The sequence below is a fragment of the Eulemur rufifrons genome, chromosome 1 (genome assembly GCF_041146395.1).
Source record: "Eulemur rufifrons isolate Redbay chromosome 1, OSU_ERuf_1, whole genome shotgun sequence".
Classification (NCBI taxonomy): Eukaryota; Metazoa; Chordata; class Mammalia; order Primates; family Lemuridae; genus Eulemur; species Eulemur rufifrons.
In genome coordinates, this window is record NC_090983.1 from 31,771,036 (window position 1) to 31,788,871 (window position 17,836).

At 42.9% G+C, this 17,836-nt stretch overlaps 1 protein-coding gene and 1 long non-coding RNA gene across 2 annotated transcripts in view; one reads left to right on the forward strand and one right to left on the reverse strand.

Moving 5' to 3' along the window:
• Nucleotides 1-9,046: 9,046 nt before the first annotated feature.
• Nucleotides 9,047-11,034, forward strand: LOC138395671 (uncharacterized). Its single transcript, XR_011235550.1, has 3 exons — nt 9,047-9,629; nt 10,088-10,172; nt 10,816-11,034. It is a non-coding gene; the product is annotated as an uncharacterized lncRNA (long non-coding RNA).
• The window catches only part of LOC138395176 (aldehyde oxidase 4), a 63,315-nt gene continuing 55,577 nt past the window's right edge, over nt 10,099-17,836 (reverse strand). The window contains exons 29-35 of the mRNA XM_069487786.1: nt 17,251-17,325; nt 16,078-16,130; nt 15,471-15,585; nt 15,247-15,312; nt 12,969-13,154; nt 10,970-11,137; nt 10,099-10,152 (exon numbers count right to left, since the gene is read on the reverse strand). Of these exons, the coding sequence (XP_069343887.1) occupies nt 10,099-10,152; nt 10,970-11,137; nt 12,969-13,154; nt 15,247-15,312; nt 15,471-15,585; nt 16,078-16,130; nt 17,251-17,325 (717 nt within the window). The remainder of the gene's footprint in view (nt 10,153-10,969; nt 11,138-12,968; nt 13,155-15,246; nt 15,313-15,470; nt 15,586-16,077; nt 16,131-17,250; nt 17,326-17,836) is intronic.

The following is a 17,836-nucleotide window of genomic DNA, read 5'->3' on the forward strand; positions in this document are numbered from 1 at the left end:
CGGCTCCCCAGTTTCTTGACAGTTCAATGCCTAGGCCCTCGGGCACCCCAGTTTTCAGGCACCAGTGGAGATGAGTGTTTATGCACGTGCCCGTGTATTTGAGTGTGCAGGTGGGTGTTTCACATGTGTTGAAAGGTTGATGAATAAATCTACAACAGGCTCGTGAGAGGGGCAGTTGGAGAGATCACGCTTGGAATTAGGTAGGCCCTCAGGTCAGCTTTTGATCATGTCACTCCTGGAGATATCAGGACATTTTTGATCACATTAGTCCTGTGCAAAAGCTCCCAGTGGCCCTCTGAGGCCTGGAACACGGGGTCCAGACTCCTGAGCCCAGTATGCAAAGCCTTTCACAAGCTGTTCCTGACTCTCTTGCTTATCAATTAAAAAAAAAAAAAAAAATCTCCCACTCCAGCCAAACTACTCTTCTCACTGTCCTTCTGCTTAAACCTTTGAACCTGACATTTCCTTACCCATAACTTTCCAATGGTCTCCCATTGCACCGAGCACTCCCCCGGCCCCCCACCTCCCCAGTGCCCACCTCTCTGAGTGTGTCTTCAACCACGTTCTCCCCTCCTGCTTCTTGAATATGCTAAATTCTTTCCTGTCTCGGGGCCTGGTGCCCTCCTGTTATTTGGGTCCGAGCTCTTCCCTGACCCCCAGTCTTACGCGGCACCTCATCGCTCTCTGTCCCACCAGCCTGTTTCATATCCTCCACAGCATCCATTGCTACTTGACTCAGATACTTGCTTCTCTTGTTATTTGCTTTCTCCGCTAGAACATAAACTCCAGGAGGGCAGGGACATTGCTTTCAGTTCACTCCAGGATCCCAGGGCCTAGAATGGTGCCTCCCAGAGAGTAAAGCCCAGTAAGTGTGTGTTGAACGGGTCGAGAAGGTCCTCCCGCCCTGCAGTGGTAATGACCTGCCCCTTCCCACTGAGACCACCCTCCCTCCCTCTTCCTCTGCCCTCAGAAAGCAGCTCCCAACCTCCCTCCTCTCCGCTCCCTGCCTTCTGAAAGCACCTGCAGATCCAGCCCTTTGCTTCTTTACTTTTCATTTATTAAACCGGGAACCAGGAAGCTAGTTTCTTATCTGCCATTAATGAGTTGATTATCTTTTCAGTGTTTGCGTCTCATTTTTCCAATTAGGTAGTAAGACCCTAAAGTTTATACTAGCTGGTTGTATCCCCCACAATATTCAGTATAAATGACCTCTTATTTACTGCAGGGGTTAATTGATGCTTGACTGATTACCTGAAATACTTTAAATGAAAGAGACCTCAGTGATTCGTTCATTCATTCATTCATTCATCCGACTAGTAGTAATTGAGCCTCTGTCTTGCACCAGGCACTCTGCTAAGTGGCATAGTGGAGAACAAGATCTGGGAGTTTTCTTTCTCTGAGGCATTTAAGGTTTAGTAAGACAATTAACATGCAATTAAACATTTATGCGTCTGACAGGCATAGAAGAGAGAAATTAGTCTTATTTTGGGGACAAGAAAAGGAATCAGAAAAGACCTCCCAGAGGAAGGGACATTAGGCCTGAAAGATGAGCAGGAGTTGGTGCCACAAGAATTAGGAGTGGAGGAGGAGTCAGGGGGGAGGAGAAAGGAGGCTGGGGAGACACAGGCTCTTCTTATACCAGCTCCCATTCAGGGGAAAACAACACAGGGGTTGTTTCCAAGGGTCCACGCTCTGTTCACCGTCTCACTCTTCCCTTTAAAAGAGGGCAGCTAGCACTTGAATGCTTATAGCAGCACAATTCACAATCGCAAAGATGTGGAACCAACTCAAGTGCCCATCAATACATGAGTGGATTAATAAAATGTGGTGTATGTATACCACAGAGTACTACTCAGCTATAAGAAAAAGGGTGAACTAATACCTTTTGTAACAACCTGGATGGAACTGGAGACCATTCTCCTAAGTGACGTATTACAAGAATGGAAAAACAAACACCACATATACTCACTATTAAATTGGAACTAATTGATCAACACTCATGTGCACATATGGAAGTAAAACTCCTTGGAAATCAAGCAGATGGTGGGGAAGGAGGAGATGAGTAAAATCACACACACCTAATGGGTACAATGCACACTATTTGGTGATAAGCACACTTACAACTTTGACTCAAACTGTACAAAAGCAATTCATGTAGCCACAGCATTCATACCGCTGTAATATTCTGAAATTTCTAAAAAATGAAAAAAAAATTAAAAAATAAAACAGGGCAGCTGGTAAACACAAAGAGCATGCGGTTACCATCCACAGGAGCGCGATGCTGCCAAGGACGGTAAAAAGCATGAATCATGGTGTTTCAAAATAGTTACTGGAATAAATCCTTCAGCGTCAACATAAAGCACAAGCATTGAAAATACAAGACTGGTGTTAGAGTACTAAAGTTGGATTATGGTATTAGATTTGGAAGATATTAAAGTACTTTGGATTAGGGAAGCGAATGCATTAATTGCTGGGAAACTGACCATTGACCCGGAAAGGCTTTAGAGAAGTGTTTTTCAATGTCGTTTGAGCCAGGGAAAACTTGGAATGAAATCCTGTCAGGTGTAAACAAATGAAACAAAATAAGCTGCTGCTCTAGCAGAGGGGACTGGGCTAGAGGCCCGAAGCCCTCAGGTTTTCCCTCTTTTGAGAAAGCCCCGGTGCTCTGGGGGCTCAGTTTGAAAACAGCTTGCTTCAGAGTGGACGAAGGTTGCCCACACCGAGAGGGTGGGATGTGGCCTCTGCCAAGTCTGACTCTCAATTCTTACTCGAGACCATGGAAAAAAGCAACTGCTGCTTCCCCCGCCCCCCCCGTTTCTTTTTTTCTTCTTTAATAAAAACGAAAGATTAAATTTCTTCACTTTTAAATGATTTTTTTTTCTGGTAGGTGAGAGAAATTCCACATATATTGACCCAGGTGCTTGTATGTTTGTTTTAGTAAAGGTCTTATGATTTCCATAGAAAAACCTGTTACCCAATGGAAGAATTAATATTAGACAGGGCACAGCCTTCCCCAACGATTCAAACAAACTTTATTTCTGGAAAAAAAAACTGTAACATCCTGCTCACTGATGTCGATGGAAAAGTACTGGCCACTGCTTTGATGTCACTGGGGTGCTGCCTTCTGTTTTGAGTTTTTCAAAATCCAAAGATGGAACACAGGTAAGCGGACTGACAGTGGGGACTTTTAGGACTCTGAGAGCTGGGGCTCTGTGTTCCAGACCTTTTGTTCTCAGCCTTTTGTCTGTGAGGCCCCCTCCTTTCCCCTCCCAGCTCCCATCTTTCTGCCCCTGTTGAGCTGGGAAGCTGCTGGACTTAGGGGAAGCTGGGTGCCACTGGGGCCTTGGGCTCTGTGGCAGAGGGGTTCTCTCCCCCTTAGCTGGGGGAATGCCTGGAGATCAGCACCCAAAACCCTGCGAGTCTGGAGAGCTTGGCCCTTGGGGTGGGGCTGGGGCGTGGAGAGAAAGTCTGGCATTGGTGTGGACGGCAGTCCGCGTGCCGAGGGGTCTACTGAGCCCTTCCTGCCCCTGAGGCTGGGCGAGTGTGAGGAGTCAGGAGAGCCGTAAGGCTGGGAGTCTTCATCCACTTGCCTCCGTGGGGCCCTGGCAGCCTTCCTGCTTCTACTCTGCCGCAGGGGGGTGGGGTGGGGGGGTGGAGCTGGGGTGGGGGAGGTGGGTGTGTGTGTGCAGTGTGGGGCGACTTAGGATCATTTTGCCTTCTAAACTCTGTGGCTGGTGTCTCTTAGGATACTCCAATAACAAAGCTGAAGTCCAGCTGGCTGCCAAATCAAAAAGCATTCAAGGGGGCCTGTGTGGGTTGAACTGTGTCCCCAGTGTGATGTTACTTGAAAGAGGGATCTTTGTAAATGTCATCATGTTAAGATGAGGTCACACTGGATTAGGGTAGCCCCTAAGTCTAATGACTGGTGTCCTTACAAGGAGAGGGAGATTTGAAGGCAGGCACATGGAGGGAAGGTGCCACGTGAGGATGGAGACAGAGATGGGAGTGATGTATCCACAAGCCAAGGAGCACCAAGGATTGCTGGTAACTACCGTAGGCTAGGAGGAGGCAAGGAAGAATTCTTACTTAGAGCCTTCAGAAGAAGCATGACCCTGCTGACGCTTTGATTTCAGACTTCTAGACTCCAGAACTGTGAGAGAATAGCTTTCTGTTGTTTTAAGCCAGCCAGTGCATGGTACTTTGTTAGGAGCCCTGGGAAACTGATATAGACCCAAGAAGCTGGTCTCAAGCTCCTGGCCTCAAGCGATCCTCCTGCCTCACCCTCCCAAAGTGCCAGGATTACAGGTGTGAGCCACTGTGCTGGCCCTGGTACCACTTTTGGACTCCAGGGAAAAAGGGACTATCTTACAAGGTACTAGGCTGAAAAATTAAGTTTTTTATGGAGGAAAAGAAATCAATTGGCACCAAACTTCTCGGCTGCCACTGTGGACACGAGAGGGCAGGAGAGTGTCTCCGGTCGCTGAGAGGAAACAGGGCAATGGAGAGAGACCCTGCAAGTGGAGCAAACTTCCCACCCGGACTAAGACCCCCCCCCCCAACCTGAGGAAAAAAATCAAATAAAACCCAACTCAGATAAGAAAGGTGAAGAGGAAGGGAAGCCTAGATGGATAAGGGCAGGCTGTTTGGGAATGTGTAATATAAATCATAAAAAGTCATAATGCAAGGGAAATTCAATTAAGAATCTAGAACTAAGGCCAGGCGCTGTGGCTCATGCCTGTAATCCCAGCACTCTGGAAGGCCGAGGCCGGAGGATAACTCGAGGTCAGGAGTTCGAGACCAGCCTGAGCAAGAGGGAGACCCCCATCTCTACTAAAAAATAGAAAGAAGTTATCTGGATAACTAAAAACATATAGAAAAAATTAGCCGGGCATGGTGGCACATGCCTGTAGTCCCAGCTACTCGGGAGGCTGAGGAAGAAGGATCCCTTGAGCCCAGGGGTTTGAGGTTGCTGTGAGCTGGGCTGATGCCACGGCACTCTAGCCCGGACAACAGAGCAAGATTCTGTCTCCAAAAAAAAAAAAGAGTCTAGAACTACAACATATAGCAACTGTAAAAGCTTAAGGGCTGGGCACTGCTAGGGGCGTGGACGAGAGGAAGAGTTACCTAAGTATTATCTTCCTGGAGCACGGGGTGGAAACAGGAGGACAGACAGAGCAGGAGGCCAGGGAAGAGTAAATTTTTGTGAGGGAAGTGTTTGATGTCTTGTTTTCAACTAGTGGTAGAGAAATATGTGTCTGTTTGTTAGAGGAGGTAAATGGAAATGAACAACTAGTGGTAAAGTTTGACTTCCAAATTAACAAGAGAAGAAATGGAATTGCTCATAGCTGGAAAACACCAGCAAAAATAATGAAAAGGAAAAAAAAGGAAACCACGGTATAAAATACACAATATATACCAGTAACTAATATTATTCCTAAAGGTAAGTAAAAAAAAATTCAATTAAAATCAGGGATTAGATAGGGATGCTTTTTCTGTATATTTATATAATTTAAATTATATGTTACATGTGTAAAATATAATAGGCATGAAGTAAAATACAAAAATTTTTACTAATTATGAGAAATGTGAATGAAATTAATTTTACCATTTAAAGATAACCACTAGCAGATTGGATTAGGGAAAAACACAAACTTAGATATACTGTATACTATTTATGAGAGAAACATTTAGAGTGAAAAAATAAGAGTATGAAAATACAGAAGGGTTAGAGCCATAACATGCCGTTGTAAACAATAAGACAACTTATTAAGGAAGGGAAGTCTTTGCTACCTGTTTTACAATTATTACCTCGTTACTTTTTTATTGTGATATGGGTCACATAATATAAAATTAACCATTAACTAGTTTAAAAAAAAGGAAGAGAATGGAAAAGATTAAAACCGTATCATTGAACAACACACCAGGAACAAATGAATTTACAGATGAATTTTATGTAATTATTAAGATAATGGCAATGTTATTTAAACTCTCCCTGGCATATATAAATGTAAATTCTCCCTAATTCATCTTATAAACCAAGTAACATTTTAATATCAAAACACAACACAGAGAGTACAAAAAAATTGTAGCAGAGCCCTGCTTATGAATATAGATAGAGAAATTCTAAGTAAAATACTAGTGAATAGAATCCAGCAATGTGTCAAGGGATAATATACCAGTAACAATATTATCCTTAAAGGTAAATTAAAAAATTCAATTAAAATCAGGGATTAGATAGGGATGCTTTTTCTTGCCATTATTGTATAACATTGCCTTGGAGGCTATAATAGATATAGTAAAATAATGAAAAACTGAAATAACTGGTATAAATTGATATAAACATTGGCACAGAAAGCTTGATCTAGTGATTGGATATAATGTAAATATTAAAAAAATTAATAGCTTTTACTGCCATATAGATAAGCACTCAAAAGTGGAAGTGGAAAAAATTTGATTCACAGTAGCTCCAAAACATAGAATACTTAAGAATAAATTTAGTCCTTCTCCAGAAAAGTATAGGAATGTGCTAATGAAACAAAACCTACATAAATGGAAAGACATATAATGTTCTCAGATGCAAAGTTAATATAAGAAGTACATTCTATTAAAATTAATATATAAATTGAATATAATTCTAATTAGAATCCCACCCAAGTTGTTAGGGGAAATTGAATAAAATGAAAATTTTTGAGGGCATGAAACAAAATAGCTAAGAAGAATGTGAAAAATAACAACAGTGAGGGACAGCTTGACATGTGACTCATATTAGTTATGGTGTTGGGATAAGGATAGACAACTAGATCAGTGGAAGTGATGAAAGACTCTAAAAATAGACCCCAGTACACATATGAATTTAATCAATGCCACAGAGGGAGTGTCTCATAGTAATATTCCCTAGCAAGTGAATTAAATGATTGACCTGGTCACCAGAGTTCTTTGATTATAATTTTTGGGAAATATTAGATAATAAATAGGCACCAAGGCATTCTTATGACATTCTGGGATAAATTTATATTTTCTTATAATGCTACTTACAGACATATCTTTTGTCAACTCAGGGCTTTAGTGCTCTGCAGAAAGTCATTTTCTTGAACATTTCCTCACGATCATTTATTTATGCAGAGCAAGTCAATTTTTTGGATTAGTGTCAATTCCAGATAGTGGAACTCAGGGAAGAGAGTTCTCTGAAGTTTTATCTGTAATTAATAACAGCACTTGCACACAGTATGCTAATAACTGAATTTCATTAAAGACATTTGAATAAGTAAGAAAAGGATACAGCAAACATATAATGAGGAACTTCTGGGGCAAGAGCTGACTTAAAATATTGAAATGTTACAAAATGTAAATTATGTATTTCTTTGAATGTAAAATTATTCTTTTCTATAAAGGAAATTCATCCAATGTATAACTAAATGTGATTTTGCTACTTATACCAATGCAAGATTTGCATATTAATAAACTCAAGGGAGTCGGGAAGAATAGCTCTGATGGGTCTGTGTGGTAGGTGAGGAAGTGGCCGTCAGGACCCCTGTGAGGAAGGACTTGGCCCAGTGGGGAGTGGAGTCCACACCACCAGCACCTGCAGGGACAGCCTCAGAGCAGACAGCCTCCTTCCTCAAGGTCACGCCCTTCTTATGGCAGCCCCATTAGAGACTGCAGTGATCCAGGGGGGACATTTCAGTCTAAGCAGGGCAACTCTGGGACAATGCTCGCTCCCAGGGCCCCTCGCTGGGTTCTTGATGCTCCTCAGGCTGCACCACAGTTCCACGTCTCCCTCTGCCTAACTCTGCTTCTTCACCCTTCCTCTGCCAGGTGTCAATCCCTGAGAAACCTGCTCTCCAGACTCTGTCTCAGCCTGCCTGGAGAGTTCCACCTGCGATACTGTGTGTACTGATAGTGTGCAGAATATGCCCAATTTACGTCATTGCAAGTATTAAGTGCAGAGGATTTAAAGATTTTTTCCTTAGAAGAAACAACATAAATCTCTAAGCCCTTCTGTCTCAGCCCTCTTTCTGACCTTTTCCAAAACCTGAGTGCATGCAAGTGTCTGCAGATTCAAGCACTATGCAGATACCAACTCCATGTCTACTACTCTTCGCTCAATTCCATTTTTCCAGTTCTTGTAAGGTGATACTAACCCTTCTGTCATAAACTTTTGGCTCAGGAGAAGTAGGACATCCTTCACCACAGGTACTTTAAGTCAAAAGGAGAAGCACAGCAAGTGTAGCAACTGCCACACATTATATCTCTTCTCATAAACTTTGATTTAACCCACAATTAAGCAACAGTAATGAAAAGTTTCCACCAGGAGCAAGCACTAGCAGTTTTGCCCAGAGTTAATGATCACATGCTTTTATCATCAAAAGGTTGCTTGATCATTACTGAGTCCACTGGTTAAAAAGATTGCATCTTGTATTTTTAGCCCAGCTATCACTGGAATAACACTTTAGAATTGGACAATGATAGATATTTATCTAAATTAGTAACATGGGTTAAGTGTGTAATATAATAGACACTACAAATTGTCAATTTAATTTTTAAAGGCATTAAGATATTAATCATGTGCTTGAAACCTGCTATTCTTTAAAATGTATTACTTCTGTAAATATATCCCCCATCCCAATTCTTCAAGTTAATGAAATATTGTTGAAATGATTAGATTTATTTTGCAAAAATGCAATTTCTGTGATATTAGAGGCTGTGTCCCTATAGTCTATGAAGTATAACACTTTTGTAATTAATTTATGGTTGTGATAAATGTGTCTTCCTATTTTATTGCTAGAAAAATATGCCAATGACCCTATTTTTATTGTTCTGTCTGGCACAATGAGGTTCTCGTGGGTAAGGTTCCAGGAAATCTAGATTGAGTGCATTCAAACAGACATTTAAAGATACATGTACACATACACACACCACACATACATAACACACAGGCACGCACATGCTTTTCTTAGAATAAGAGAAATTGACTAGTGAGTCTTTTTTTTTTTTTTTGGAAAGAGGTCTTTCCTTTCTCCCACCAGCCTTCTCTCCTAACCTAGTCTCATATACACATAAACAATTTCTACACACTTTTATTCTCTATCACAAAATTACTATTGATAAATGCAGAGCTTTAATATCTAGCACACAGATCCTTGACAAGTATTTATTTGTGTTTTCAATACAAAAGTTCGTTTTAAAATTTGTTTTCAAACTTCACGTGGGACCGAACATCTTTGGAAAATGCAATGTGAAATAGCTAAGAAACAACTGAAAAAGAACTCCAGGATTTTGTGCTTCTTTGATGGCAAAAGGAAGGTGGTTCTGATTTCACCTTTCAGACACTAAGATAAAACAAGGGACTCAAGAGTAAGTTAAGATTGTTGTTATACTCAGTGTGATCTCCTGGGTGAGGAAGAAGTTGTATCATGTACCTGGCTCCTGGCAGGTGAAGACCAGGAGGCTTTGGATAGTTGCTTCCTGAAGCCTCGTCTAAATGGACCATGTGGGAGTGGTGGGAACTGAGAACTGTGGTGGCTTTGCAGTGCTGGAGACAGCCTTATCCACTCACAAGAACTGCCTGTGAGCATCTCTTTCCAACTCCACACTCAGAGACTTCAGTTGGTGGCTTGAAATTGGCCAACGTAGGAATATTTACACCATGGAAATTGGCAAACACTATAAATCCAGGATTTTCCCAGGTGAGCCAATTATTGCCAGCACCTCATTGGCTTTGGGGAAATCCAATCTTCAGAGTTTGCGGCAGGGGGTGGGGTGGGGTGGATGATTCTACTGGATCTTGAGCAGATTTCTGAAGACCAAAGCATGAGTAGTCTTTCTTGAGTTGTTTGGGTTCATAAAAATTCTACCATGTTTTAAAATCATAATGATGTAGATTTCAGGATAATGCAAACTAAAATTTGAATTTTTGATTCTAAGCTTCTACCTTTTGGTGAAAATTTGTATCCTAAAATATAATCATGCAGTGACCTAAACTGTAGCATTAAAGATGTTAAAATTATCTTTGATAATTGGAAGCCAACCTATATTTCTCTCTGGCCTGAGACTTTTAAGATCAATCATATATTCTTTCATTTTCTAGAAAACACAGGATTAAGACACACGGATGGACCAAGGTGTAAATGTTGAAGGGTCATCTCTGGGAATCTAAAAAAGATCAAAAAAGGGTAGATAGTTGTTAATAAAATGTTATCATACGAAAAATGTTGTCATTCAGAAGGCAAATTATGCTTTTTAAGAAAGAGCAAGTTAATGCCATTTTATTCTTACTAAAATTATATAATTTTAATTTTTGTTTCAGTCCTTGAGTCATAAATCTCCTTATCCTGAAAAACTTCTTACGTTTGGAATAGGTTGCATCTTACTCAGATGCCTTGTAATTTCCAAGGCATAAAGTGGAATCCAATTTTATACGAAAGACTTATTGGGCTGCAGTAAGCAGTTCAGTAGAGAGATACCCTCTAATGATAGTTCTAGATATATTTTTAGTAGCTGGAAAGTGGAACTGTATTCTATTGTGCGATTACAAGGCATATCAATGTGTGCCCAGTGACTTGATGCATTCATTTAAATTATTTTTATTAGTTTGCTTATACTTTCTGCATAATTGACCAGATCAAGTATCCAGTTAATATAATTTGGTTATTGAAGTAATCAAAATATTAATACTACATCAACTGCATTTTGATAAAATGTTTAAAGAAGCAACCTACCATGTCCATTTGCTATTAACACTGGCCCAAGAGTGTGCTTTTATTTTGGGTCTGAAACAATTAAACCATAATTTAAAGAGGCTCACTCACTTTGCAGCTGCTTTGAAGCATATAAGAAGTGGCAAGTGGAAGCAAAATGAGAATTTTCATTGAAAAAGATTAACCTGCCTTGTAATTTTGTCATGGTTATCAAATTCATACCAAGAATGAAAGTCCACATGAGGGGTGATTACAAAAGGAACCCCCCTTACCATGTCAGTAAACTGATCCACACAAGTCATCCTGATCACTTCAGGAGTTGCTGGGCTGCTCAGGGTGAAGGTTTTGGTTAGCCCCCTCTCTCTTCGGGCAGCTGCCACTGCGTCATATATGGCAAATAGCACAGAGGATCCCATGAACATTCCAGCCTCACCCAATCCCTGAGAGAATCGCAAAAGGCTATCAGAAATGCGCGGGTCTTCGAGGGCTAATTAGTGTATGCACACATATACACCCACACACACTCATTCCTTCCGGCTTTACAACCCTCAAAGTGGAATGCTTTTGAATTGCCATCATCGAATTCCCCCCATGAGGATTTGTGTGCGGGGTCCTCCTCGGAGAAGCTCGTGGAAATGCCCCAGGACAGCAGGATGTCAGGGCAGCTAAAGACTCCTGCTCCCCACCCAGTAAAGTCCTGAAAATCAAAGCCCTTTGTGCCCTAGGATACTCCGACTCTGGCTCCGGACCATTTGCGTTTAACACAAGACCGGAATGAAACAACCACAGTCTTTGCAGTGGAGCTTGAAAGACAGTGAGGTGGTGGCCTCTTTTCATGTGTGCCAACTTCCCGGACATCTGCTGGTTGCTTTTGAATTCACAGTACAGTGGCATTATATTTTGAATGATTCGTCAAGACTTTTTCGGTTTTGACTGATTTTTCTTCCTTCTTTCTTCAAGGTAGTATGGTCTGTGATCTGTGTCCTTGGGGCAGGGATGGGACAAGGGCTCAAAGCAGATAAAGACTTCCTCAGGCTTTGGTTGTTAATAACCTGGGTTATTCTGAGGCAAATATGGGGAGAGATGTGGGCTGCTGGGGTTTCTTAGAAGTGGAGGGGAGGGGTGAGAGTGGAGGAACCTTGTGCCCCATTTAGAGCAGAACTGGCAGGGAGGTGACTAGACCCTGAGTGGCAGGATTGTATCTGTGCCAGGCCAGCCTTTAGAGATGTCTCTGGACAAAGGCTGGTACAGAAGTGGAGATACAGGCTTCTTTCCAACCTTGACCCTACTCTTAGGAAGAGGAAATCCTCTGGAGACCTGAGGTTAAAGCTGCCTCCTGTCTGGCCAGATGTGGGCTCAGAACAGAACATACATTGGGGAAGTCGTGTTTTTGCACACTTGCTTGCTGTAGGTCTTTATGGGCTAGCTGAAGGCCACATGCCCCAGGGAGCATGGGGCCAACACCTCAGGTATCAGTGTCTCCGGGCAAAATGTCAGTGAGAAAGTTGGTTGAAAGCCCGTTCTGACTTGGGGAGGGTGCAGAGAGGCCATGTGTGTAGGAATGGAGTCTGGAGGACGGGTGGGAGGGTGCAGGAAAGAGAGCTCTGGGTGGAAGGATTTGCTTGTGACGTCAGCTCATCTCAGGGCGGCCCCCAGCCTCACCAGCCAAGAGGTGCAGCCCCTTATCGACCCTTCTTGTTTGATTCAAATTCCTTTCACGATCTCTCTCAAGCATGAAGACCCTACTCTGCTGTCTGGAGTCAGTGAGTGTCATTCTGTCACAAACTTGCTTTTCTTTTCCTTTTCTACCTTTCAGGATTTACAACTCAAAGGAGAGAGCAAATTCAGGGGATTGTTTCACAATTTCTTGAAAGGGGAGGTTGTTATGGGTTGAATTCTGTCCCCCTCCAAATTCATATGTTGAAGTCCTAACTCCCAGAACCTCAGAATGTGACTGTATTTGGAGAGAAGGTCGTTAAAGATGTGGTTAAGTTAAAATGAGGTCATTTGGCTGGGCTCCATTCGATATGACTTGGGTCCTTACAGGAAGAGGAAGTCTGGACCAAGAGGAAAGATCAGGGAGAGGGAACAGATGGGCATCACAAGCCGAGGAGAGAGGACTCAGAAGAAACCAACATGCCAACCCCTTGATCTTGGACTTCCAGCCTCCAGAACTGTGAGAAAATGAATCTCTGTTGTTTGAACCACCCAATCTGTGGTATTTTGTTAAGGCTGACCTAGCCAACTAATACGGAGGTCTTATGTTCTTACCTTGGAGGAGTAGATGGCAATGGGATTTCGGGAATGCACTAAAGTGACATAGAACTCTTCTGGAATCTCCGTGACAGTGGGAATTTTGTAGTCATCTGGACCCCGAGAGTAAAGCACACCTTCTGGGGAATATTTCAGTTCTTCTGTGGTATATAATCCCATGCCTTGGATAAATGCCCCCTCAATCTGCAGCCAAAAAGTTCACAGGTTCTAAGTATATGACATTGGTTGAATAAAATTCCAGTGTGAATGAAAATGGAGTTCTGAGTCACAGTACGCCATTCTTGAAAGCACTGCTGTGGGCCTTGCGGAGGGTCCCTCAGGAACTGATGCCCGTCACCTTGCCTGGCCTCATCCTTGGGTACCCCACACTTGGGTATCCAACATTTGCCAAGTTCTTGGTAATTCTCCAAACTCACTAGGTCCTTCCTCACCACCAAGTCTTTGTAAATGCAGTTTCTCCTGACCCTCCTCACTCCTTCCTACCTCAGCTTGTCCGTCTGGCCAGCTCCTGTTCATGCTCCGTGCTCCAGCTGAGCCCTTTGGACCCTCCCACCACTCCCTGGGTGGATTTAGGCACTGCTTCCTCCAGGTTCACTGCACCTTGAATGCACTCCCTGTCGTGGTGGCACTTGGAGGGTATTTTCCTTGTTCACCTCTCGCTCTCACCCTCTCTCTCACTAGCTTATGAGCAACTCAGGCCTCGCTTTCTTGTATTCTGTTCTAAGTCTGGCCTGGTAGGTAGATGCTGCATAAATGTCTGCTGAAGTAGATGAAAAAGAAGCGACATTAAAGGAACATGAACTAGAATAAATGCAGCCAGGACACTGCAGTTTATTATAATGTTTGGATTTCTTTACTTTCCTTTATAAATTATTATGGAGAGTAGATCAATGTTAAACAGGGGAGGTTGGAAGAAATAACTATATTTATTACAAGGCATGTTGAGTTCTATTTGCAAACCATTATGCTCTAGGAAAAGGTCCCTTTTAAAGGGGATATTTGCCTGGAGGTTATAAAAATTAGAGAGTTACAGTTTGCATTTTATTGAAACACAAAATTTAGGAATAAATAGGTAAGCAAATTTGAATGCTAAATTTGGAAAAAACAATGCTTGTCTCTAAAGGAAAAGATCAAAGCTCAACAGACTCAGTCTAACACACTTCTGGTTTCTTTCCTTTTCTGATCATAACATCCCCCTTTTTGCCTTTGCTTAAGCAATAAAGAGGCACAAGAGTTAGCTGGGAGCAGGGGGAAGGAGCAGGGGAGGGGAGCAGGGCCTGGGGCTAGCTGTAGTTCTCAAACTTTTCAGGCTGAAGATCAATTTTGGGTACAGATTCCAAGTCCCAGCCTAACAAAGTTTTGATGGAGCAGGTCTGGACTGGGCCCAGGAATCCATATTTCCCATAAGTGCCACAGGTGCTTCTGTGGCAGCCTCTGAGGACCACACTTTGGGAAAACACTGAGGGACCAATATAATTGCTCCTTTTAAAGTCCCTCAGCCAAGCTGGCTAGGTAAATCAATCTCTTAGCACTCAGGATGGCAAGAAGCTATTGGCAGATGGATGCACCATATGTCTGCCAGGGTTGGATGCCAAGCTACTCAATCTCTCCAAACTGCCACTCAGGTGCAGACTAAGGACCAGCTGCCTCGGCCTCACCTGGGAGCGGGTGAGCAGGTCTAGGGTGGGCTGATGCGTCCAGGCTGTTGGCCCCACTTTGAGTAACAAGGCCGAAAAAAAAGCTAGGGTACATCAACAGTGGGAAAAGTTTTAATTCCAAGTTTAAAAAGACTTTGGGTGAGTTAATTTTATTTATTTGTGAGATAAAAATCAGATTTAAATTCAGCAAGAGGGAGAAAATTGTGTTTAAGCATTTCTTTTTTTAATTCCTCTAAATTGTGCAGTCTGTTTAAATTCAATATTAATATGAACAATAATGTAACTTCGTTATGTATCTTGAGAATGTTCTAATAATGGACATATTAATGCTCACTGAAGAAAAATTAGGAAGCACAGAGAATTATAAAGTAGAATACATCATATATATTATTGCCAAGCAGAGAAACCATTGTTAACTTTAACTTTTTCTTGAATTTTCTTTCAGTACTTAATTTATGTGTGTGTGCATGTGTAACATATAATATATTAATATATTGCAGAATACTTGCACTAGGTATGAACGGTTTGGAGGGTGCTGGAGAATAGTATTTTGAGTGAATAGCTGCTACATGGGGTGGACCAAAAGTCCCCATGGGGGCGGCTCTGGGATCACGCACCTGTCCAATGTCCACGGCTGGGTTTATGCTGAAGGCAGCATCCATGAAGATGTCGGTCCTAAGGAGCTGCACCAAGAAAAAATGCAGAATGCAAAATGTTATTTATTTAAAATAGATTTTTACTAAAATTATATATCTGTCCCTGTTTCTTCCCCTGGGAGGATCAATTGATTATTATTTACAGTGTTTGTGTTTACACTGTGAATACAAATGTCACTCCTAACCTTATGGGCCCCGGTGAGACAGTCGACTTCAACCTCAGAACAGCACGCGCCATAAACAAAATACGGATACGCATTGCCTTCCTCCCTCTCCCAGTCCATATTTGTCTGGTAGCCTCTGAGAAGAGAAATGAAGAGTGAAAAGGCACCTCCCCGCTAGGGGTCTGATCGCCCTCTGTGGGGTGCTGGAGATGCACAGGGCGGAAGTCCTCCCGCAGGGCTGCAGGGGCGGCAGGCAGCATCTCCACCCAGTGGCTGGAGGCCTCCCTCTTCTCCCTGGAGGGGACCATGTGGTCCGGCTGCACGTTTCCACAGCAGACATGGGGAGAAGATCAACTGGTGTCGGAGCCCTACCCTCCAGCGCTAGGTTGCTGGGAAGGGTCCGGGTGTGTGTGGATAGCTGGGGCCGACAGCGGCTGCCCCATGGAGGCTCTGGACTGTCCCCCAGTGCCGGGCCCTCCCCCATCTCCTTCTCCACCCCCATGGCCCCGCGACCAAGGGGTTAACCCCAGGCCCAGCAGAGCTCCGTGCACTCTCCGGACTGATGACTGATGAGCACATATCGCCTCTGACCAAGTGTAACTTAAGCCAGAGTAAAAACGTCCTTTACTTGAAATATCCAGTCGCTGAGAGACTGATGGAGTCTTCAAAGGCTTTTGCAATCTGAAAGAGATGATTAATTACAATGAAATATAAATTTAGGACAAGTAATGAAAAATGCCTCCCACGCTGGGCTTGCCTCCTCTTGTTCGCACCAAGCTGTGGGCCCACATTTTCCTAAGCGAGACTCGTGCCTGGCTACAAGCTGCAGGTCATGCTTGTCAAGGGCGGTGCTCAAAGGCAGCTGCTAGCTGTGCTCTGGGACCCTTTGTTTCTTGGGGTTTCAGTGTGAAGTTTATTACTTTGCACCCTTTTTAGGTTTTTAAATTAGGGAGAAGGGTGTGTATGTATATATTTTTATCCTGTTTTGCTCCCAAATAATTTGGCTGTCTCGATATATGATTATGTCAGCTTTCCTGCTGGAATAAACTGGGTAGGGTGGGGAACAGTAATAAAAATGGTAATAATAGTAATTGTTATTAAAAATAGAGTGATCTTTTGATCTTAGGAGTACTACTATCCCCATTGCACAGGTGAGATAACCAAAGCCCTGAGGCACTGTTTGAATGTTTGTGTCTCCCTCAAAATTCAGATGTTGCAATCCTAACCCCCACGTGATGGTATGAGGCCTTTCTGGGGCCTTTGGAAGGCGATTAGGTCATGAGGGCAGATCCCTCCTAAATGGGATTAGTGCCTTGTAAAAGAGGCCCCAGAGAGCTGCCACGCAAGGACACAGCCAGGAGGCGCCATCCAGGAACCAGGAGAGGGGCCCTCACCAGACACTGAATCTGCTGGTGCCTTGATCTTGGACTTCCAGCCTCCAGAACTGTGAGAAATAAATTTCTGTTCTTTGTAAGCCACCCATTTTACGGTACTTTGTTACAACAGCCCAGCGGACTAAGATGGGGTAAGTGACAGGCCAGTGGTGACATTGCAGAGACAGCAGCCCTAGGTGTGTCTGACTTTAGAGCCCATCCTGCATGGTGAGGAGTTAGGCTCTGAAATAAAGTCGAGTTTCAATGAACACAGACATCCCTTTTATTCTTTTGGAAAAGTCAAAGCAAATGCTAGTAAATGCTTTGTTTCTTGAATGGGCACCACCCATGAGCCCGTGCACCTAGGACTGCTTTCCACCTGGATGTAGTCGCCTTTGCCTGGCAGGGATAATAAGGAGAGCACTCACCCACTCCTCCCATTTTCCTTTAGGGTTTTTCCTGATGATAGGATGAAGACGGGCCATAAGAATCTGGCAGGCATTCTAAAAATAAATATTTGAAATAACGTCAGGAATAAAGGACATAGGGAATAGCGAAATGTTAACTACTTAAATCAGTTCAAATGTAAACCATCGGTTTTGTGAACCTGTTTCCGAGTCCTCTGGGCAGGTTTGTTAAACTTGAGTAATGCATGGAATCTCTTCAAGGGGAAAAACATTCTGTGATCCTGCAGTGTTGACTTAAAATTGTTTTATTATAATGTTTAAATATATGCTAACATAAAGCTACGTAGAGTCTCTTCAGAGTTACAGCTCCTTTATAAATATACAACAAAAACAAAATGTCAGAGCATGCACTTCCATCTATATGCCAATAAAACTCAAAATAACAGCATGAATTTACTTGATTGACGATGTTGTTTTCTGAAGCAAAATTGCTGCTTGGAATGTGGAGAAAGTATTGATCACTGTGGCACAAATGCGTTTGAGTTCGGCATGCCTATTGTGTGCTAGTTGATGGATCAATTTTCTCCCCACTCTTCTTATTTCAATT